This window comes from Dipteris shenzhenensis, chromosome 12, assembly GCF_047967505.1.
Source record: "Dipteris shenzhenensis isolate YYH24624 ecotype China chromosome 12, Dip_SZ_1.0, whole genome shotgun sequence".
NCBI lineage: Eukaryota > Viridiplantae > Streptophyta > Polypodiopsida > Gleicheniales > Dipteridaceae > Dipteris > Dipteris shenzhenensis.
The window spans coordinates 1087978-1112701 of NC_141607.1; the positions used below are offsets into that span (position 1 = coordinate 1087978).

General features: G+C 42.1%; 1 protein-coding gene across 1 annotated transcript; it reads right to left on the reverse strand.

The window, feature by feature from the left end:
• Positions 1 to 10526: 10526 nt before the first annotated feature.
• Positions 10527 to 13862, reverse strand: LOC147895652 (uncharacterized). Its single transcript, XM_087382799.1, has 3 exons — positions 13779 to 13862; positions 11106 to 11395; positions 10527 to 11023 (listed from the first exon to the last, which is right to left on the reverse strand). Exons 1-3 carry the CDS (start codon positions 13860 to 13862, stop codon positions 10969 to 10971), a joined length of 429 nt encoding a protein of 142 aa, XP_087238925.1. The 3' UTR covers positions 10527 to 10968.
• Positions 13863 to 24724: the final 10862 nt, after the last annotated feature.

Consider the following 24724-nt stretch of genomic DNA (forward strand, 5'->3'; position numbering starts at 1 on the left):
CATTATGTAAGCAATCAACCAGCTGTGCTACAATGGCGATGTGTAAATACAAAAACCAAAGGAGAAGCAATTAACTAATTCACACACCAATCATAATGCATTATGTTAACACTCGACAATCATTACAAAAGTAGAAGCAAAAGAAATTATGTAATCAACACAATAATCATTGCCATGTTACAATGACAACGAAAATCAAATTGTACGTACAAACACATAGAACACGTACAACACAATTTCTTTAAAAACATATTTGAAATTTATGCACACATGCAAACATGAAACTCCTAATAGATAATTATAGCGTGGACCCTACAAGCAATAGCACAGATCATACAAGAAAATGAGGTTGAACTAAAGCATGCAAAATATAGGTAGGCCGTAATTGGTCCAAGAGACCTTATAGAAGGAGGATAGGCTATAAAAGATGAAATAGGAAAACATATAACAACAATCATAGAGCCAAGATGATCTAGATCACCGATTGTATGATCACACATCTAGTTGGGAAGGTTGTCATTGAATCTAGTCAGCTGAAGCGAGCCATCATTCCGGCCAATAAGCAGCTCTATTGACACCTATATACAATATATATAAATATATGATACTAGACTAAATCGAGGTAAATCGAATTGGCTGAAGCGAGCCATCACCCAGCTTTGATCATCATAATACCTAAAAGAACGTCTCTTAGGGCGAGATGAATCCAACCAGCCGAAGGGAGTCATAATCTAGCCCTAAGTGATATACATCATACATGCACCACACACACACAAGCAAGAAAACATAGACATAACATACATCTCTCTCTCTCTCTCTTGCTTTCTCTTTGTGTGTTGTGGGACAAGATTCGTATGGGTGGAGGGAGGAAGGTGAGGATGTGATATTGTAAGAAAGAGAGGCAAGACCGGGAAGAACAGAGATGAGGGGGGTCTATTGCAAGAAAAAGAGATGACATAGAAGTTGAGAGTGCTCTGAATGGAAGTGAAATGGAAAAGGGTGAGCCGGAAGAGAGCCACACAAGTTTTGGTGGCTATAGGACACCCTAATCTTCTATGTCATCCATATATATATGTGCTTGAGTATTGTACATAACCGGGGTTAAGTCACAATGTCCTTTAACCCCCACAACCTCCCACTTAAAGGACAATGTGTCTTAAGGGAGAACAACCACTAGACATAGGCTATCCAATGCCCATCAATACACAACAATACTCAAACCGGTAGACTCTTTGTGAGCATATTTGCAAGGTTATCATCTATATGAACCTTGAAAAGCTCTATGTGCTTGTCTCTCAAGTACCTCCCTGATAAAATGGTACCTGACCTCAATGTGTTTGGTCTTTGCATGAAAGACCGGATTTTGTGCTAGCTGAATAGCACTCATGGAATGACTGTGCACTCATGGTACACCTGTATGAATCCCAAAATCTCCTACTAGCCGATCAAGCCATATAGCCTCCTTTTGCAACCCTCTGTGGCTGGAACATACTTGGCCTCTATGGTAGATAAAGCAACACACTTCTCTATGCGAGACATCCATGACACTACACCACCTGCAAAGGTGAACACATAACCATAAGTGGATCTCCTGTGATCCACATGCCTTGCATAGTTTGAATCTTTGTACCCAAGTACACGCATCTCTCTCTGCCAAAGCACTACCAAAGCAGATGCACATCTCCTTGGTACCCTTCATGTACTGCACTTAACTGCCTCCCCATGCCTCTTTCCTGGATTAGCCATTTTTTGGCTATCAACTCCCATTGCAAAAGCAATGTCCGGTCTAGTAGCTATCATAGCATACATAAGACTCCCAACTACTAATGCATAAGGAACCTTGGCCATTATGGCCCTCTCCTCATCTGATTTGGGACTATCTTCTTGACTCAATTTCACACATGGAGGCAACGGAGTACTTATTGCCTTCCCCCCCTCCATATTGAAATGCTACAACACTTTTGTAATATGTAAAATCCAAAGGAGTTTCCTATTCCGGTCACGTGTGGTGTGCATACCAAGAATATGACCACAGGTCCCAAATACTTCATGTCAAAGGCCTCATGCAACTTGGACTTTAATGCATCCACCTCATAAGTGTTTTCTAGCCAATAGCATATCATCCACATAAAGTGCCAGGAGTATCAGGCTATTATCCTTAGCCCTTTTAGTGTAGAGGCAATAATCAATCTCACTCCTTCTAAAACCTTGGGACTGAATGAAAGCATAAAATTTCTGATACCATTCTCTAGGCGCTAGCTTAAGGCCATAGAGACTTTTTTTTCAGCTTGCAAACCAAATGCTCTTTCCCCTTTTCTTCAAAGACTTCCAATTGTACCATGTAAATTTCCTCATGCTGCTGCCCATGCAAGAAAGCTGTCTTGACATCCATCTGCATAAGCTGAACCTCTGCTACCACAAGTCCAAGTATGCATCTAAGTGTGGTCATCTTCACAACCAGAGATAAGATATCCTCAAAGTCCACAACCTTCTCTTGTTTGAACCCTTTAGCAACCAAATGAGCCTTGTACTTAGGCACATCATCACCTGTGATGTTCATCTTGTAGACCCATTTACATGGCAATGCTTTCTTTCCATGTGGCAAAGAAACCAAGTCCCAAGTCTTATGAAGGCTCCCCACAATCAGTAAGCATCACAAAGTCTGCTGCCCCTGGAACTATTAGGAGCTGTAGACACTATAGCTGGGCTTCTCAAGGATATTTCAGCTTGTCATCCCGCTTGCATATCAGCCTCATTTGGCTCATTATTTCCACCAATAGATGATCCATCATCTACCCTTGATTGTGTACCTGTGGGAGTACCTGGTGGCACCATCATTCAGTGCATGGACACTTGCTATCTATCAACATATGTAGGTGGATTCACATCCTGGAAAGTGATTCTGCTCACATCCCTCATCAGTGTCTTATGCATGTTCTTCTCATTAAAGACCACATCATGGCTTCATATGATCTTCTTTGCTTATGGATCCTAGAGATGATAGCCCACCTCTCCACTTTTACCATAACCTAGAAAGATGCATTTCTTAGACTTAGAATCTAGCTTCTTCTGAAGCTCTTTTGGCACATGTGCATATGCCTCACACCCAAATATATGCAAATGATTAAGAGGGCTTCTTACCACTCCATGCCTCTTCAAGAATACCACCATCCAAATTCTTATTACTAGCTGTGTGAGCTATTGATCACATGCATTGTAGTCTTCATTGCCTTAGCCCAAAAACCACTAGAAGGACTTGCATCGGAAAGCATACATTGCAACCTTTCCTGAATGGTACAGTTCATCGTTTTTGCAATTGGATTTTACTTTGGAGTATGAGGGGATGTGAGCTCCCTCTTGATCCCACGTGTATCACAGAAGGAGCTTATAGCTATGAGGATGGTAGTCGGATCAACGTAGTCGGTAGAGCTAACCAGTTGACCTAGTGAGTGGAGCCGACTAGTCAACCTAGTCGATGGAACCGACTAGTCGTCCATAGAATATTCAAGCAAGATTAAGGGGCTCCCGCAAGAGTAAGGGGCTCCCAGTAAGGGTAAGGGGCTCCCAAAAAGAGTAAGGGGCTCCCAACAAGAGTAAGTCACCCCAACAAGAGTAAGGGGCTTCCACACAATCAAGACAATGTGCCTCGTTGTGCTACCAGCTTACCTACCCTGCCTAGCTCATAGGCTAGACTCACATAGATCACCTTTTTACCATCAACGGTGTCATTGATAGACCTCATCTGACATGCAAGTCAAGATCCATCCAGTGTCTCGGGCTCACACATGGCTCCTTCTCATATGGGGACCTTACAACTTGAGCACCTTGGACCACTGGTGGTTACTAGGAGGGTGGGGCATTGAGCATATCTAATAACTTCAACAAATGACTCTACGACCTACAACAAAGAAACTAATCTCTAAGATCAAGGTAGCCAAATAACTAGCAAAAAGTGTAGTATAACAAACTATAGCCAGCTACCTATGCTCAGGCAAGCACCACTTAGCAAGAAAAATAGCCACCATGGCAAACAAGCATCTACAACAACATACAGTGAGCACTAAAGCATCTACAAATGATAGGCAAGCCAATACACATGAGAAAAGGCAAAGCAAGTAGCTTTACCAATAATAAGTAGTAGACTTAAAGCTAGTGCCAACAATAGTAGTAGAGGTGCGACCAAAGCAACGACTTCATCCTTCAAATAGACCAAAAATCAACAACATTTTAGATGTCAGAAGTAGCACTGAAACTTAGAGCAACTCAAAGCAACAAGACAAGTACTTCAAACAAGTTGAATTACATTCAAGTGTCCTACCCATGCTTTATTTTTTCATTTTTTGGTTGGGTGTACAGCAAGGAATGGTCTAACAAATATATGTAGTTGGTGCCTTACTTATGTTTTGGGTTTTGACCCATATATGTATCAAGGTGGAACCATCAATTGTTGTGGGTTATTTAATAAGTTGATTCATATTGTGGGATTTCATGAAGCAATGAAGTTTTTCCATGCTTTGATCAGGCTTGTTGTAATCAATGTTGAAGTCCCCCAATATGAAAGTTGCAATGCCTTGCTCATGTTTAGCCGTTAAATTCTCAAGTGCTTGAAGGAGAATAATAGTATTATTTTTTGGTGATTTATATACATTGATTGCTACAATGCTTTGCAAAGTTAAGGAGTTTAACGTTGTAAGAAAGCACTCAAGACCTTCTTTGTAGATGAACATTTCATGCTCAAGCATGAGGGTATCAATGTAATATGTTGCTATATTGATTCCTTGTTTGCATTGTACATGCTTTAACCCATCAATGCTCGTGTCAAGTTGCAATGTGATGCACACCTCTTGAAGAGTGGCATCTCTCATGCCCTTGCATGAGAGGATGTCTACAATTTACAACTTGAAATACCTTGTGTTGAGCAATTGCATGAAAAATTGGGGGCATTTATGGATGCAAAATTATTTATTGCAATTGCCAGCACTGTGCTGCTTTTAGTCAAATTGAATGGACTTCTTTGAGCCCCACACGGTTGAGCTTAATGTCATTTTGTTGGAGTTTGGATAGAATTTAGCATTTGGAAGGGGCACGTACATGATGGACACTATCCCATGGGATTTTATGTTCTTGGGGTCAAATTCCAAGGAGTCCATGGGAATCCATTGTGAGTGGTGAACTATCCTTCTTGCAACATGTTGTATTGGGAATTGGTGCGTACAGATAATATTTAGATAGTTCTTCCCTACTTGGAACTCTTTTTGTATTCTTAAAATAGAAGTCCAAGAACTTGGAATACTTTCATTTGTCAAAGGTGAGTGCTTGTAGTGTGTTTGCATCGTGATGTTATTGAAGTGTATCCATACCACTGCGGGCTTTGCTTCTTCATTTGAATGTCTAAAAATTCCATTAGCTCCATTCACAAGATCTTCAACAATGTCTAGGTTGCCGAAGCACACATCTATTATCATGATGGGATTTAGCTACAAGAGCTCATGTAAAGCCTCATGTTGCCTTTGGATCAAGTGGTATCTTTATGCTCTTGCTGCACATCTTATGCCTTAAATATCCTTTGCTATTAAAAGGGGATGGAGCTGCATTGAGCATGTTGAGGACTTCTTCATTGTGTTTTTCTTTGCAAGTGTTAATATAGTATTTGCTTTCTTTTTTGGGTTGCGAGTGACAATATAATGCGTTTATGGTGTTGACGTCTCTTACTGTTTGTTCCTCAATGCATATATTATTCTATTATTCCAAGAATCGGGTGTTTTGTTGGCACATAGGCTCTTTGATTCATAATATATGATGTGGTCTATCCAAACGGAAGGAAGCATTGCCAATGAGCTTTGTTTCTAAGAGAAATCCCAGTTGTCTTTCATTGGGATTTCTTGGCACAAGTCACCACAAAGCAAGATGTCTACTCCTCCAAATGGAAAATGGTGGTTGTGCTTGATTTCACTTATCCGCATGTTGGTTGCAATGAATGTGCTATGGCCTATCAAAGAAACCTTGTCAAAAACTATTATTTGCAAGTCTTTGTATGTTGCAGACAACGTTTGGAGTTTTTTTCTCGTCAAAGATTTGTAAGTAGACATGAGAAAAGGGAGATGCAAGGAAGCTACCTTCCCTATGTAGGTGAGAAGAAGTGCCTTTGGAAAGCCAGGGTTTGACATTCCTTTGTGCAAGCAACATCGGAGCAATGATTGGACCAAAAGGGGCAAGGTGTAAGTTTTGCCTGTGCCAACATTGCCAGATAGAAAAACACAAAATGTTGATTGTGAATCTAGTCGTTTCTTTAGAAGGATGTTCTCGATGAGTAGCCATTGCATTCACAGAAAGAGAAATGGAATTGTTTGTTGGGTAAAACCTTGCATGTGAAATGTTGTGGCTCTTGGGGTTCTACTCTTAAAGGTGTGTGCAATTTTCCCCGTAGGTTGAACTCATTGGATCACTATTGCATTGAGTTGTTTACGTGGATGTGATGCATGACTTGTGGATGGCATGACAATGGATGTGAGCTTGTTGTATTGTTTTCTATTCACTTCAATTGTTTGCTCATGGAGAATGTATTTTTTTCGATTCACTTCAATTGTTTGCTCATGGAGAATGTACATGTCATGCAAACTTGCATGTGTTTTTGCTCAAAGAGTGCCCAAGTGTGGCAAATGGAAAATAGAGCAAGCATAGCTCTCTATAGCGGTTCTCCAGGTCTTTCATTTTGCTGCAGTTATTAAAATGTATTATACATGGGAATTTTTGTTTTTTATTAGTGGCTCAAGGCCAAACATATGTGTTGCAAGGCTTGTTTCCTCTCTAAATATTGTGTGATGATGTCAGGGAAGAAAACATAATTGCTTTGTGAGTCCATTGTTGTCTCTAGCTGCAGGTGGCATTTTAAGACCATTATGCGTTGTTTAGGAGGGCTTGTTTTTATGTAATAGAATTCTCTTGTAGTACTCATGAGAGGCAGTGACAAGGACAAGTATTCTACTTGTTATGCATTGATGTGTTACGTGTAGAAATTGCATTGCCTACTTTGTGCACACACTCATTTACAAGGACATTGGTCTCTGAACACCACTCATGCAAGGCATGTATGAGGTGCAAAAGCAGTGGCTCCATGGGGGTTCAAAACAAATTGATCGTTTATATTTGCTCCCCATAGCTTGGACAAAGTTTCATTGATGTTATTGGTGTACATGTTCTTTGGACTCCTTTTTAGTAAGAGGGTAGGCTGCAAGGTGCTCATTCACAAGGCTAAAGTCAAGGAGCTCAGTGGATGGCTTGGATAGAAGAGAGTGAGTGTGTATCTCGCATGAAAGCCAAAATAGTTTTGGGCACCCTCAACTGATCCATGGGAAACTTGATGCTCTAACTATAATTGGTTAATAATCAAGCAATGTATACTATCCATCCTTTTGAACTTTGATTATCAACTCCTTTAATCACAAGGCATTTAAGTATATAAAAATCTATGTCTTCTTCATTATCCTTCGGGATGACTAAAAACTTATCTCTATTAGCAGTAGCATCACTCATGACATCATAATTACCCTATCATAAGTGGGCCTAAAAACATCTTCATCATCATTTATATTCTCTTTGAATGATAGCTCATCTGCTTCTTTACCACCCTTCACATCATGCAAGGGAACAAGATTGTGATACTCCCAACTCTCCACACATGTTTGACTACTATATCCCCTCCAATGTCCTTTCATACAGTCCTTTCATACACTACTAAGAAAAACATGACAGCCTCATGGTTTTGATTGCACATGTGTCATACATAGAATATCCAATAGCACAATGCATGAATCCTACATTTGGGATAGTTTGCCATTTCACCTATGATTTCCTTGCACATCACCTTCTCCTAAAATATTATCTTTACCTCCCTTGTTTTAGATGAGTACTCAAAATGGCTTTTATCAACGATTGGGTCCTCAAAAAATTAACAGCATCTAGCATCTCCAATACCTTTCAAAGTGGCATTGGTGGCTATTCAAGTGTGAGTGCCCTCTTTATAATATCTCTTGCCCCATCATGCTCCCCCTTACCACGGCCAGAGCCAAAGAAGTTCCATACCATCTATAGCCTTGTGATCAACCCAATTCTAGCAACAAAGTAGTAAAAGCATTTGGCTTTAGATTGATATGCCACTCCATCAGAACATGCCCAATGTGCCTTAAGATTATATCCTTGATCTCTTCGAAATCTATCATGTAGTAACAAACAATTCTAAATGAACAAATTGTCATGTTGCTTATCATATGAAATAAAAAAATAAATGGCCGCCTTGATCTTTTAGCCATCTATCATGTAGTAATAAACAATGTAAATGAACAAAGTGTCATGTTGCTTATCATTTGAAATAAAAGAATGAATAGCTTTCTTCACATCAAATGACCCCATGTGGAATATCTTATGTGAACTAAAATCGGGTGTTCAGCTTTAAATTGAGATGCCACTCCATCATATCATACCCAATGTGCCTTAAGAGCATATCCTTGATCTTTTAGCCATCTATCATGTAGTAAGAAACAATGATGAATGAATAAAGTGTCATGTTGCTTATCATCTAGATGAAAAAACGAATGTTCTTCTTCACATCAAATTAACCCATGTGGCAATATGTTATGTGAAAAAAATGTCACTTGGCTTAAATACCAGTGCATAGGCTGAATTTCATTTTGTTGTATGAGCGAGTAATTTTTAGCAAAGTACCATAGGGACAACCACACTATCAAGAAATGTCAGAAGACATTCCTTGAATTGTTTTTGCATGCAATCTATATATCAAGTTGTTCTTCATAAAATTTTCAGCATGTGTCTCGTAAAAGAAGAAGACCCATACAAAGCATGTTTTTATATAGCCATTTTTTTCTTTTCTTCTTCTTCCCATTTGCATCAGTGACTACTTCAATGTCTTAAAATGTCTTTGAAAATTCTTGCACTTTCTCCTCTACCATCACTTGTGCAGACAATGCCAGTCTCCCTATGCCATAGTCATTTCATTTACATTTTCCCATGATAATTTGTGTGCATGCTGGAGTCCCAAAGATAAAATATTCAAAGTCGTTTACTAAAACAAGAGCTTTTCAGTTTCAATATGGGTGATTTCGAGACCCTTGGTATGTGCTTAGATACATTTCAATATTTGCTAAAAGAGTTGAATGCTCTAGGATCTAAAGTAGATGAGGAAGACACAAAGGCAATACTCCCGTAAATATTTCCTTTGTGTGGGCCTTTTTATAACAACATATGTCATCATGTCGCTCTTTACTACAGTAAGAACATCTCAAAATCTACTTACGCTTGTTGGTGGCCTTTTTTCCAATACCCTTCTTCTCTCTAATGCTGGCTGTATAAGCTAGCTCTCCAATGTGAAGGCTCGTGCTGATACACATTCCCTCTCATGGTCTCTGTTCTCTGTCTCCATAGCAAGCTGCCTCCAAGTCCCAAAAGAGAGCGCACAGGGCTAGTATCCCATTGTGCCCAATTGATATGCATCCATTGATGACCAAGCATGCGCCCCTCTAAATCTCAAACCTCCGGGTACCATAACAATGGCTGTCTGTCAAAATCCTCCTTGCATGTGGGATCGGCTTTAATAACCAAGCAACAAGTGCTTCCAGACTCTATACATGGTTCTCATCAAGGGGAAGACCTTCCTACTAGTGAGAGGTGTAGGTGAGAATATCTACCATGGATCACCTATATAGAGGGCATTCCTAAGTAATACATGTTGTATCAAGAGTTTCTAGGGATCCAAGCCTAGAGTGAGACCTCATACTATGAACTTGCCTAGGAGGGCTCTTCTCTTTATCTTTGGATCAATGATGTCGAGGATTCCTTGGGCCAATGGCAAGATGTGTTGAGATCATGTGCACACGAATTAGAGGCTAAGGTATGGTATAAGAAAGAATTAAAGTAGCCACCCTAGGATGTGGATTACATGATGTGGAGATGTGGATAAAGGATATCCACAAGGAGAGATGTGGATGAGAGGATCCCTCAAGTGTTGAGTATTCTAAGGGCACTCTCTATATAAGAGGCCTACCATGTATTGTTGAGTACACATACATTGCAATAGATTGAGTATTTGGTGTTTCTCATGGTTTTGTAGTATATGGTTTGAGCCTCCTTAGTTCTTCCTGTGTAGTAGGCTTGCACGATCCGTATATTGACAAGGTTTAGCTAAGCCTAGGGTGATTGAGAGTCCTTTGTGAGAATTCTTCTTGAGAGATTCATGAGAGAGATAAGCTTACTCTTCGAGAGGCTTCACCAGCTCTTCTTTAACTCAGGCCATGCCCATTTCTTTGGCAACTCAGATCTTTAACTCACATAGCGACTCAATCAACAAAGCAAACTAGCAGCAATCACTGAAGTATGACTTGAGCAACCCAGAAAGGCTTGAGCTTAGTTCCCGCTAATTAAACCGCCATCTAGATGCTTGCCTTGTTTGTTGGAAGCTGCGGATGCACACGGATTCCTCGCTTTTGGAAGCGCCTTGTTTGTTGGAAGCTGCGGATGCACACGGATTCCTCGCTTTTGGAAGCAGGCCGTTCCCTGCCAGCACCGTCTAAACTGCTCTCCGAATGAGCAGCTATTCGCAGATGGCTTTACCAAGGTGGAGGACGGGCATCTTCTTGTAGATGTCTACAGTACCGATAGAAGCGGCTCCTGCAAGAATCTTCAACGCAGATGGATTGCGAGAGATCGATCGAGTTTGCTTGTGAGCGTCGGCAAGGGAGTTTCTTTAGGGGGAAGCGAGCGAGAGATTTTGACATTCGGGATGGAGTCAAGGTTTATCTCGCTCCTGCTGCTCGTTCTGCTCTTGCACGCCTGCGTTTTTGGTGTTTCTGCCATGCGTTTCGACATAGATGCTCACGAGACCAAGTGCTTTTTCGGAGGAACTAAATCTTAATGCTCTGGTGCTCGCGAACTATCGCGTGATCTCTGAGAATGCGCCTAAAATTTCCGTCGACGCTTCCGGCAGGCCAATCTCCTCCCCTGCCTCAAACATCTCAGGAAAACTCTGGATCAAAGAACTCCGATTTTGCGGAGATCAACAAATTTGACAAATGAGTTGCCTGACAAAGGCTTACCTAGGTTGCATCTTTCTGAAGCTTTCTGCAGAGGACAGGAACACGAGCTTCCTGGCCTGCAAACGCTCGTTTTGTGAAGGCTGTGGAGCGGCTGCCGTCTGGTCGCTTGGAGGCCTCCTCGCAATACCGCCGCAGCTACGCCCCAGAGCGAACTCTCCATGCGCAGCACCGTCAAGAACTCCAGCTCCAACGATACACGGCGCAGAAACGACCAAGCCTTGACTTCTGTGTTTCAAGGTTTGATAACCTTCGTCCACGTGGAAATGCCACGTGGCAGTTAGGATTGAAGCCTATCATTGTGGTTAGATTCAAAATCACCATGGTTAGGTTCAATTGCTTGGACCATGGTTAAGTTTGCTTGGCCTTGGATTAACTCCACTCAAGATTGCCACGTGGCATAGTGGCACCTATCGAAGCACACACTTCCTTTGTAGGCATCGACTTGTAAGCAACATATGAACAGCCTCTAGGCTCGCTCTTCTTCATAAAACTTCGACAAGCCGTAACCTTCAATCCAGGAAGAATTTGCACACGCTCTAAAAATTAAAAGTGATTGCCTTTTCAATGCTTACACTCTTGACAAGTCAGAATCATTGTTAGCAATTAGACACCCATTGAAGCAAAACGAAGCTCATGGTAAGACCTTTGCAAATGCATACTAAAAGCACAAGTGCATGAGATTGACCATAACATAGAACATGGCAACCACACATAAAGCATTAAGGCACATGGAAGAACAAAGCAGCATGCATCAAGCTACATCAAGCAAAGAAGAAAACGGCATCAACATCAAGTATTGAGAAGGAAACCCTTGCCACCTTTAGCCCACACGTTTGTAAATTAAGCCTGACAACGTGAAAGTAGCTATGAAAACACCCCGGGGAGGTATTGACATGGAAAAACCACACTTGACCACCTTAAGTAGCAATGTATGCACTAAGGGGAGGCGATAGAATGTAAACTCACATCTGACCATCTTGCAGTAGCCAATGTATCATGGCACCTATCTCAAGACCTCCCCTTGGTGCCATGATCCATTGGCTACTGCAAGGTGGTCATATGTGAGTTTACAATCCATCACCTCCCCTTAGTGCATACATTGCTACTTAAGGTGGTCAGCTGCGGGTATTACAAGATCAAATCCTCCCCTAGGTGCTTACATGGCTACTCTCAGGTGGTCAAGTTTGATTTACAAGCATATGGACTGAAGGTGGCAAGGTTTTTGCTTCTCAATACTTGATGTCGATGGCGTTCTCTTCTTTGCTTGATGTAGCTTGATGCATGATGCTTTGTTCTTCCTGTGTCTTTAATGCTTTATGTGTCGATGCCATGTTCTGTGCTATGGTCATCTCATGCACGTATGCTTTTGGCATGCTCACTCTAGCTCGTGTGTTCCAAGTGCCGTATGAACTTGCCCAAAGGAAATTACGTCCCAAACACCTTAGCTTCCCCATGCATCCCCTTTGAATAAGAGGCTGTATATTAGGCTGTGTGCAAGGGGGGGTACCTGGTTTACTACTAGGGCTCTGCTTACTCGAGAATTTGGCTGAGCTCCAATAGAGAAGCTAGCACGGAATACTCTCCAGCACCAAGGCTATCTGCTACTCCATGGAGGTATCCATGCCCACCTGGCACCAGAGGTAGGATACTATTTGCCCTTGCGGGATCCAATGGAAGCCAAAGTCTGTTGCCCCCTAATCTCAGATCTCCTAAACCTCTTCAGTGGCTATAAGGAAGCCCACTGATTTGGCCCAGTTAATCGTGGCACCCGAAGCCATGAAGTATGTAGCCAAAGCCCTCCTCATTGCCTCCAGGTTCTTTGTAGATCCCTCCACATCAAGTACTATGTCATCTGTGAACTCCGAGTCTAGCATCTCCTACTTCTGCCAAAGTGGAAGTCTCATCCCTATGAGGCCCTCCGCTTAAAAGCACAAAAAATAGCCCAAGGCTTCCGCCCAAAAAGGAATAAGAAAGTGGGGACGGGGAGGCTTTGTCGAACTGAATGGAAGAGAGGAAAGGCATTATTTGTGTGACCACCAAGCATCTAACTAGACCTGCCTGCATAAAGGGCCGAGACTCCTTGGATCTACCTATCAAAAAAGCCCAACAACTACATACTGCCCTCTAGGAAAGGCCACTCCACCCTATCATATGCCTTCTTGAAATCCAAGAGTAGGATAGCAAGAGTTTTGGACGACTCCTGGGCCCAATCGAATGCCTCCCAAAAAGTGAAGATGTTGTCCAAGTTGCTGCATTCTTGGAAAATTCATGTTTGAGTGTCGTGGATGACATCCACTAGATGTGGCTATAGAGGTAGACTCAAGACCTTGGCTAGGATCTTGTAGGCTATGTCTAGTAGAGTAATTGGCCTCCACTGGTGTAGGTCCACTCTATTGCCCCCTTTCAAGATCAAACAAATCCATCCTCTACTCAAGGACGGAGGAAGAAGGCATGTATCAAAGATCTCTTGGAACATTTGATGAAGGCAAGTACAAATGTTCTGCCAGAAGCACCTAAAAAAGGTCAGTGTTAAGCCATCCTCTTTTGGGCACTTCTTAGGGGGAGAGCCTCTAAAATCTCTTGTTTGGAAAATGGCATCTCTAGAACCCTGCTCATGCTCTACGATACCACTGATGGGATGTGGCTCTAGGTCGTCTCCTTAGAGGCAAACACCTGGGTAGACTCCTCTTCCTGGAACAGTCGTCGCTGATAGAACTCAATGTTCACCTCTAAGATCTCCAAGGGGTCCAAGTTCATAGTGCGGTCCAAGCCTCTTAGCTGCTATGCAGCTGTGTCTCCATAGATCTAAAACACCAATGTGCCTGGGCTGAACAAAAACAAAGGCTGCCTAGAATCCTAGAGAACTCCACCTCTCTCCAAGGGTCTCTCTCACAAACCGTGAAGATACATTGCTCCCAGGTGCTCCTCTTTGCCACTGTCATCTCTACAAAGCATGATCCTCCCTGCTTTTCCTCCACATGCTCCAAGTTATTGAAGTCCCTTCCAACAATCCAACAGTCTACATCTAGAAGACACTCCGTCAAGCATCTCCAGAATGCTAGGCACTGTTGCTTACACGTCAGAGCATAGAAATTCAATATGCCTATCCTAGAATCCCTAGTGATGATCCCCATCCATGCTACCCTACCCATGAGCAACTCTCCCTAGCCAAAAACATCAGCTACCACTGCTTGTGAAGCTGAGATGCAAACCCCCCCAATCTTGCCTACTACGGGAGACCACACCTCTAGGCCTGTCCCTGGCAAGAGATGGTTGCATTGGTAGATGTATATTGTTGTAAACATATGCTCTTGGATCAAAAGTAAATACACCAATTTCCCAACCACTTCCCCCTGAAGGCCGTGCACATTCCAACTCACTAGTGTCTAGCTCATGAAGAAGAGGCTTGAGGAAATCAAGCTCTCTTGTGAGAAGGAGCTTACGTGGTTGAATCTAATTTTTAGGATTTAGAAGGGGGTTTCAAAGGAGAGTATTCCGCATCCATGCATCGCTAAATCAAGGGCATAACAGGTTTCCACGCCAATCTTGAGGGCCCATTGCATCATGAAAGACATTTCAATCCCTAATTTTTCTACACATTGGTGTAAGGACCAATGTGTGACTTGTGTGTAATGTATCTTCAGTTCGAGGCAGATAACACCTGTGGCATAATCTATGTCAAATATCTCACGAGGGAAATCTAGCTAGAAAGTGGTCGAGTTGCCATGGTGTGCCAAATGTCCACCCCACCCCTTGAGAGGGCCCATCCTCCATCCTGGTGAAAATCTAATCATGCATCCTTTGACTGAACAAAGGAGGGGTACACTTTTCTTTTCCAGTTGAAATGAAGTAGAACCCCTAGAAAGGGCAAGTGCAAGAACCAACCACCCCAATTGAGCCCATTTTGTGGGGCTACAATATCATAATTGTCACCTCCAAAGTGAGGGGGTATGCATCGAGTACCTCTAGGAAGTTCTAGGGACCTATAATCTAGAAGTCACTAGGCAAGCGCTTCCCAGGATGAGGCACCAATCCTGAGAGCTGAGATGAGTCTCTTGGAGAGGCCTTCTATGATGACGAGGCTATTCCCTTCAAAGGAGCGATCGACTAGAATTGCACCAAAGAAGCCACAAAGTGAGAAGAGTTGGGGGAAGGGGGGGGGGGGGCTTTGTCGGACCCTTGCCCAAAGGCCTTTTTCAGAGCCTTTTGTAGAGGCTTTGGGTCTAGGCCACGGGGGGAATTTGTCGAACCCTTGCCCAAAAAGGAGGGGGTTTTGTCAAACCCTTGCTCTGAGGGTTTTGTTCTGGGGCCAAGGGGTTGCGAGGATGAAGAAGAACCAGTAGACCCTACCTTAGCAGGAGGGGGAGTGAGGGATGCAAGAGGGCTAACAACTCGAGGACAAGAAGTGAGAGTGATAGAAGTAGGAGGGGGGGGAGGAGGAGGCAAAGGGGGGAGGGGGAAAGAGGAAGGGGGGGAGGGGAAAATGGAGTGGGAGCTTTCACGACCATCAAGTGAGTGGAGGACGAGGTCCCCAGATCTACTCGCATAGCTCATTGTTGAACCCGTCTGATCCTACTGCTTAGTTGACCTTGGGAACCTTGACCTAATGAAGTCGAGGAAGTTACCTGAGTAGCTATTGTAGTTCCTATCATCTGTGCACTAGGGTGACCCATACCTACCACCTCTACCTAGCTTCCCTTTGGTTGGGGAGGGGCCTTCTCTTGTGAGGATTTGGCCTCACGCTCTATCTTCCTCCACTCTCGCTGCCTAGCTCAACGTCTTTACTACTTTAAGGCAATTTTGATGGGTTTCTTCCACTTCACCCTAGTTCAGGCGGAACAAAGATCCTCAGTCTACTGATATATGATTTGCTTTTTGTTATGTCTCATTTTCCTGTCTTTTTTAGTTGAACAAGTTGTATATGCTAGAAGTAATATAAAACCATCTTTTATTAATATTATTATTAGTATTTATTTATTTTTAAAAAGGAATAAGGTAACCATGGTGAGGTCCCAAAACAATCAGGCTGCCTCTACCAGTGCTCGAGTAGTGCTGGAGGAACTCAGATGGAGAAGGAAAACCCCTCTTCCATAAATGGTGACCTCCTAAATGTGGTCCCCATCTAATGCTAAGCTCGCGTGGATCCAATCAAGAACCTGGTTCCTAGTTGGCATGAGGGAAACTATCCTGCCTACCATTGCCCTGTCTGGTAGTGATTCTACAGCTTTCTTCATGTGGTTTTTTTCCTATGGAGAGAGAAAAATCTTAATGGCTTGAGGAGTTGAGGGTGCTGCCATGTGAACCCCTCTGGCTAGATATCAATAGTTGCCACCAAGATTTAAATTGCAGAGGAAAAAACACAATTGCTGTGCTAAGGGAATAGGAAAGAGGAAAAAAACTAGCAAAGGGGCAAGGGCAAAGCCCTTAGGAGCCTCTACCATGAAAAGAAAGCAAAAGGTAGCCGAGCCAAAATAGTAGGCATGTTGTGGCGTGCACCTCGATGGACAAAAAGAACCACCAAAAGCTATCCCAAAAAAGTGAAAAAATGAGAGTGAAAGCTCCAAGAAAAAGCCTTGATCCAAAACTTGAGTACTTCAAACTGCAAGGGCACGAGGTTGAAGCTTAGGGCGAGAGCCTCCACTCCCCAAAACAACCAAAAGGGAGGGTTCTACTTGCTCAAAATTGTCTGCCTATGCACAATCCTTTCTTCAGAGGGCTTGGGCCCTCAAAATGGAAGTTCAAGGAGCAGCTTGTGAGGCTTCTCCCTATTGTACCACACTCAAGAGAGGCCAAAGGGGGCTTGCCGCTATGCTAGTTGCACCACCAAGCCTAGCAGGTGAGGGATCTTGAGACTCAGGCACTCACAAGGGGTGCCTAGGGGCCACGAGTTCCTTGTGGGACTACATGCAGCCTAGGGGGAAGAGGTTGCTACCCGAAGCATAAGAGGGGTGGGGGGGCAAAGCTAGGAAGGAGGGAGGGGAGGAGCACAGAGGGAAAGGAGAGAAGCTAAGTCCACTAGGATCAATTTAGTAAGTTGGAAAAAATGCCTCTCTAAATTTACAATAGCCTTAGCAAGGTTCTACATAGTGGCATTTTATTGTAGCTATAAGGTGTAAAGAATGTCAGGCCAATAGTTGGGTTTTTGATCTTGTTGATAGGTACTCTAGGCCTAATCTAGATCCTGTGCAATTTGCTCACTTTGAGCTTTGTTGTATCTCCCCTATCATAGCTCTGGTTTGCTCATTGTCCTTTTGTATTTGCTATATCATGCCATCTTTTTCAATGTCCAATGAGTTTTTCATCTTGCAAAGTTGAGATGTAAAATGCCATCCTTTTCCATCTTGTAAAACTCAAGAGTTGCTTCCATGCACTCGAGCTCAATCTTTGCACTCTCTGCCTCCATCTCAGTGGTTTTTAGCTGTTGATTCAAGCGCCCAATACAGCCGTCTACTCCTCCTCAATCAACTTTTTAGTTTTCCTTGCCTAGGCCTTAGCTACCTCGATTTGATGTCATGTGTGCAACACCTTAGCATGTGCTTCTTCTACCTCAAATTGTCCCTGCTCTGCCTTGGCTTGAGCATCCTCCCTAAGATGTTGATTGTATGGCATAAACACCATATTAGAGAATTTGGGAAAATCCTGATAATTTGGGAACTTTTGAGGGGTTGTAATTATGTAACATTCAATGTTTTTCATTGATTTTTCCCATAGATTTGGGAGTCCATCCAAATCTTGCAGATGTGCATGGTTTGCATCAACATAAATAAAATGTCAAATGTTGAGGTTTCGACCAATGCATGGTATTTTTTGAGGGGTTACAATTACAATGCATTGAGTGCACTCCATTGACTTTCTCCCTGGATTTGGCCGTGTATATGAAATTCACAATTTGGAGTGTGCCTGTTCTGCATTAGCCGAGAAAAAAACATCATATGTTTGAGTTTAATGAAGCATTTTTTGCCTCTTCTCAAAAAAAGGTGGTGTTCAAAAACACCATTTTAGTTTAGTTGGAGAAAAAGTAAGAATGCAACACTAGTCCTTGATATTTTGTCGAGTGTGCAAAACTTGCAACCACAAAGCAATGGTCTGCAAAAAAAAAGATAAAGAAAAAAGATCAATGTCATACCTTCCAAATATTTGTCAGTATTCAAATAAATTATTGTTGTGCAAGGAAAAAAAAGTCATGCTTTTCAAGTACCTTCACTCCATTGTGGAGTCAGCATCAGAGTCAGAATCTGTTCTATGAGCCAAATTGGATAAAGCTCGCTTGCGTGCAATGGTTGGTATCTTCACCTTGATGGGGAGGTTGCTGCTCTTCGAGGAAACCTTCTTTGAGAGGTTACATTTTGGAACCCATGACCATACAATAGCATCAACAGATTCCCAACGTGGAGGATCACCTTTATTGCACATCCAAATCTTGTTCCAACAATCTGCATACACCTCCTCAATTTCTGCATTGTGTCTTTTGCATATAGGTGCCCAATATTGTATGAAAACCTTCTTGAAATTTTTAGATTTATTATCCTTCTGTACATCAGTTTGAGCAATGCCTAGCCAAATTGGGTAACTTTTTTCTGCTGGTCGGACCAAAAGAAAGTGTCCTTTTTGTACATCAACCATTGGATCAAATGATTGTTTTGGCTTTTTCCTTTGAGGTCCACAATAATGATCATTCAACTCTTCAATTCCTTGAAACTCATCATTTTCATTATCAAATACTTGCACACAATCAATATGTTGCGTCTTTGGCCAAAATCTCTCGTACATGCCCTCTACACTATTGTTTGGTTTATCAAGCTCATCAATCATGTTCTTCCAGTACTTCACTACTGGCTTGTAAAACTTTGTGAAAGATGCATCTGGACCTTGCAGGTGTGCCCATTTTTCCCAAAAGCGTACATACTCCTTGATACCAACTATCACATCTAAGTGATCCTTCACATACTTGAACATGGTTACATAAGGCGGCTCTCCACTTGGTAGCATTGGATGACCATCCGGATGTCTCTTCCACAACTCAATGCCACCTTCACTTGGTTGCCAATCTAATGATCGTGGATGCACTTTATATTGCATGATAGGAACTTCATTTCGCATAAAGAACCGAAATTGGAGAGGCTTTGAGTGTCCCACTAAAGAATCTTTCCCATCGCATAGGCATCCATCAACATAGCTCTTGAAATCAGGGACTTCCGTTACCAAAAATGGCGTTGGAGAAGACTCCTCACATTGTCTAAAAGTATCCATGAGATGTGCAAATGTCAATGTTTGGCTAGTTCTTAACCTCTCTGAAAACCTGCTAAACATTGCATCAATATCCTCATGTGTATGCCCAACCATCAAGAATCCCAATTGAATTGACTTGAAAATCCCTCGAGCAACAAGTAATGATAGGTATGCAAACAAGTACCTATTCTTGTTTTCAGAACCACAATTATCCAACTGCAACAATAGGTGTTCGGGTAGTTTCTTATAAGGATTTTCTTGATGGGAACTTCCAAGTCCAAGGTCTTTGAATGTTCCACCCACTGCTCCAAGATGAAGTTGTTGCTTGCCATTAGAAACATAGTGAGAATCCAATGCTTCTCTTGAGGTTAGTGCATTTAGCAGAGTGTTGTCAGACCTTGGCATCCCATCATGTACTAAATCTCCAAGTGCATGGTTATCAAATCTTTCAAGATTTCTCAAACACAAAGCCAATGAACCAATCGTGAAGTTAGGATCCGACGGCCACAAGGATAAAGAAAAGTGACCATAACGTCCTTGACCATGTCCATGTGTTATCATGCCAGTCAAAGCCACTGGGAGCTGAAAGGACTTGTCTGTGTCCTTTGAACGATTGCGTAATCTAGGGATGGCTGTCTTCTTTTGGTCCATCTTATCATGGATAATGCACAAGTATGTCTGAGGATACATTTCAGAAAATCTGCGCCAAGTGTAGTACACATTTCTACAACTTTTTTGTTGTAACATGTGTTTTCTTCTATCTTCCATCAACTTATTACGTTCATTTTGGCATTTTGTCGCTGCAAGCTGAGCCTTGATTGCACTACATAAACCACACTTAGAGAATTCACTTGTTTTTGACAAAGTTACATGCTTGAATTCAGAGTTCCATATGCGGTTGAATGTGGAAGTTGACATCTCTTTACAACCCAAACTATGCTTTAATTGCATGTTAACTTCATAGAGAATATCAACCTGCTTGTATACATCCGGTATCACCAACTGTGTTTCCCTTGATCCATCCTGAAGTGTTCTACTTTTGTGTGGCATACGCTCAGAATTGTTATCCACAAAATCTTGGATTATGGCTCTACCCAGTTCTGTGTGGTCCCAACCTCTCCGCACGATTCCTTTATTACCATGTATGCACCTTCGTATACCAATTTCAAATTGCTCCCTGTATCGATAAAATGTTGTTTTTGGAATACCATGCATTTCATACCATGCTCTACAACAAACTTGAATACCATTCAATGAAAAGACATATTTGAACTGCCCATTGTCATCTTTTCGACAAGCAACCCCAAGAGTGTCATATACATAATTGGTGCGAGCCTCCAAACTTTGGCCCCAATACTCTATGCGTAATTTGGATATCATTTGACGATCGGCAAATTGACAACAATTTTGTTTACAACAATCAATCATCGATACTTTTATGATTGCATCCCTTGTGAGTCTAGATGATGCTAATGGCATGCCATGTTTTTTAGCTTTTCTCTTTATCATGCAATAACGCCTCTTTTTTGTGGATTTTTCCATTGGGTCCTCATCTTCCATGTGCTTTTTCCCAAAACCACTTGAAGAATTCATGGTGTCATCGATTCTTAATGAAGTTCCATCTAAAAAGGTTATTTGTGCAATGGGCCATTTTATTAAGTGGATGGTATCGATGCTTGATACATCACTATGATACTTTTCAATTCCCACACCTAGATTACCTTCACCAAGCATCTCAAAATTTATAGGTTCAAATGGGTAGACATACAAAACAACACCCTCTGCAATGCTCTTGGTTTTCTGCTCATCCCATATTAAGACTTTCTTGTCCTTCCATGATTCTCGAATGGAAAACTCATCATATTCACATAGAGGTTCAACGTCAATGGTATCTGATGTTATATCATTCATTGGTACAATAGCTCCATTGACATTGTCCACACAACTCATTGATCGTGCTTTCCAACGAACAACACTACCCAAAGCCTCATAGACTAAGAATGCATCCATTGTAGGAAATGGAAGAAGTGCACTTTCATCCATACAAATATCGATCGCCACTGATACATTGTTTTCCCCCAAGGCACACCTTGGCACATGTCATCATGTGATGTAGAGAATATTGTCCCAATGGCAACAATCTTTCCACTGACAAGCAAGTTGACTTTAACCCCCACTTTCAATGTGGCACCTACATAGTACATAGCATTTGTTATAGTTCAATATTGATATCTGATGGTGTGACTTAGGATGAAAATGCTTTACAAGATTTCATTGCAAGACCAAATCTTCCTAAACCTTGGTGCTTTGAATTTTAGGCAGCAAAATTTGGCTACATGGCCAAATCTTCACAAACCATGGTGCTTTGAAATGGAGATAGCAAGATTTGTCCCCACAAACAAATCTCCCGAGACGCTGGTGCTTTCAAGAAGCCATCAAGATTTATCCACACATCCAAATCTACTTAGACCTTGGTGCTTTGAAACAAGCCCACAAGATTTGGCCACATGGTCAAATCTCCCCAGACCCTGGTGCTTTGAAAGGAGCCAAAAAGATTTGGCCACATGTCCAAATCTCCTAAGACAGTAGTGCTTTGAAAGAAGCAATAAGATTTGGCCACACGGCCATATCTGCTCAGACCTTGGTGCTTTCAAAGAAGCTAGCAAGATTTGGATGCACGGCCAAATCCTTCAAGACCTTGGTGACTTCTTTCAAAGCACTGAGAAGATTTGTTTGTGGCATTCTTTCAAACTTGGGGAGATTTGGTCATGTGGCCAAATCTTGTAGGCTTCTTTCAAAGCACTAGGGTATGGAGAGTTTTGGCCATGCAACCTCCTCTTGCATGCTTCTTTCAAATCACCAGGTTCTGGGGGATTTGGCCATGTGGCCAAATCTTTCAAAGCATTAGGGTTTGGGAAGATTTTGCCGTGCTGCCAAATGTTGCTAGCTTCTTTGAAATCACTAGGAAGATTTGGCCACATGGCCAAATCTTCTTTCAAATCACTAGGAAGATTTGGCCACATGGACAAATCTTCAAACGTTAAATTTAAAAATTGAAAATCCACATTTTAAAATTTAAAATTTAAAGTTCAAAATTCAAAATTCAAAATTCAAAATTTAAAATAAAAAATTCAAATTTCAAGTTTCAAGTTTCAAATTTTGAAATTCAAATCTAGAGATCCTACTTTCAAAAAAATCGTACATGCTTTTCATGATTCACACTATTACACTTTAAAATCATACTATTACTTTAAAAGCAAACTAGAAAATCTAAAACTATTAAAAAACCAAAACTTTAAAAGGCAAAGCTAAACAAACCTTTTAAACCAAGCATAAAAAGTAAACCTATGAGAAGGAATTGAATTCGTCTTCATGGGGGATCAAGTGCTAGGCTCACCTTGTTCTCTCCCTTCCCAAATCTCCAATGTGTACGTAGGGTGGTTTGAGAGCTTTAGGACAACGTCTTAGATGGGGTAGTTCTTGAAAAACACTCCTCCACCCTTGCTTAGCTAATTGCAAGTAAAAAAGTTCAAAACTATGTCAAAATGAGAGGTCCCGGGAGGCTCCCCATCCCAGTTTTGTCCTAACAATGTGTACTTAACTATGTAAGTTTTAAACTTCCATTACCAATTCAACTCTCCATAGATTCCACACACAATAGTTGGATTAGAAAGAGGTCCTTTTTTTTTTTTCTTTTTTTTTTTTTTTTTTTCTTTTTTTTCTTTTTTTTTGGGGGGTGGTGCTCTACATGCTTTTGGGTGGATTGCTCCTTCCCCCCAAAACATGCTTTTTTGGGGGGATTGCTCCTTCTCTTTCCCCACCCCCCACCTATTTTGGGGTTCCTCTTTCCCCCTCCTTTTTCAAGCCGCTCCACGCTGCTGCTCCTCCTTCGGTTCCTCGCTGCTCCTCCTTCGGTTCGTCGTTGCTCTTCTCGCCCTGCTCAGCCGTTCCACGCTGCTGCTCCTCCTTCGGTTCATCGCTGCTCTTCTCGCGTCGTCTTCTCTTCTCCTCCTCCTCGCGGTTCCTCGCTCCTCCTCGCGGTTCGTCGCTGCTCTTCTCACCCTACTGAAGCCGCTCCTCTTCCCTCCGTCGTCTTCTCTTCTGCTCCTCCCTCCTCTTCTCCCCCGCTCACGCCGCTCCTCCTCCTCCTCCTCCTCCTCCTCCTCCTCCTCCTCCTCCTCCTCCTCCTCCTCCTCCTCCCCGCTCATGCTCCACTCTCCTCGTCCCTCCGCCATCTTCTTCCCGCTGCTGCTCCTCCTTCTCACGGTTCCTCTTCCACTCATGCTTTGCTCTCCTCGTCCCTCCGATGGAAGCTCACTCACGCTCCGCGTTACTCCTCTCCGTCCCTCTAGATCTTCCCAAATGAGGAGACACTGAGCAGCCGCTTCAGAAGGATCACCACCGAAGAGCTTGTAGAACGAATACACCGATATGAATACTTGCTGCCAGAAACACTAGATTACACAGGGAAGTAAAGAGTATGGTCGTCTGCCCAAGAATTTGTTGCAAGACAAGAGATAGGATAGGAGCCAAAACGTGGAGTCTCAATCCGACACTGAGAATAACGAGAACACTGTCCACAATTGATTGAAATCCAAATAGCACAAGCTCACGAACAACAATGGCTACTCAATCATCCAAGTAAGAAAATGAAAGAAATCGAAAGTGTACCTAATTCTTGCATCTTCTCCATTTTTTCCATTTCGAAACACCACGATTTGAAAGAAAGAGTCTTGTAAAAGTAGGAATCTTGAAGTGTGATTTAAAAGTAGGGTCTTTATTATATGATTTGACTTTCAGATCTTGAAATTTGAAATTTGAATTTTGTATCTAAGATTCAAAATTTCAATTTTGAATTTTGAATTTTAAATTTTGAATCTTAGATTTTGAATTTTGAAATTTGAAATTTTTAGATTTGAAATTTGAATCTTAAGATTTGAATTTTGAATTTTAAATGGGGAGATTTGGCCATGCGGCCAAATCTTCTTGGCTTCTTTCAAAACATACAAGATTTGGCCGTACGGCCAAATCTTCCTAGACCTTGGTTATTTGAAGAAGCTATAAAGATTTGGCATCACAACTAAATCTTCCTAAACCTTGCTGCTTTGAAAAGATTTGTCCACATAGCCAAATCTTCCTAGACAGACACTCATGATTAGAAAGAAGATAGCAAGATTTGGCCGCATGGCCAAATCTCCCTAGACCCTCGTGATTAGAAAGAAGCTAGCAAGATTTGGCCGCATGGCCAAATCTCTTTAGACCTAGGTGATTTAAAAGAAGCTAGAAAGATTTGGCATCACAACCAAATCTCCCCAAATCCTGCTGCTTTGAAAAGATTTGGCCGCATGGCCAAATCTCCCTAGACCCTTGTGATGAGAAAGAAGCTAGCT

What these genes read in the sequence shown, in the direction of transcription:
- LOC147895652 (XM_087382799.1), bottom strand. Translation starts at nt 13,862, where the DNA reads ATGAACTTGGACCCCTTGGAGATCTTAGAGGTGAACATTGAGTTCTAT. An exon ending in AGGAAGAGGAGTCTACCCAG is followed by an intron (nt 11,396 to 13,778) that starts GTGTTTGCCTCT and finishes CCACAATGATAG; the next exon opens with GCTTCAATCCTAACTGCCAC. An exon ending in TTCAGAAAGATGCAACCTAG is followed by an intron (nt 11,024 to 11,105) that starts GTAAGCCTTTGT and finishes AGTTTTCCTGAG; the next exon opens with ATGTTTGAGGCAGGGGAGGA.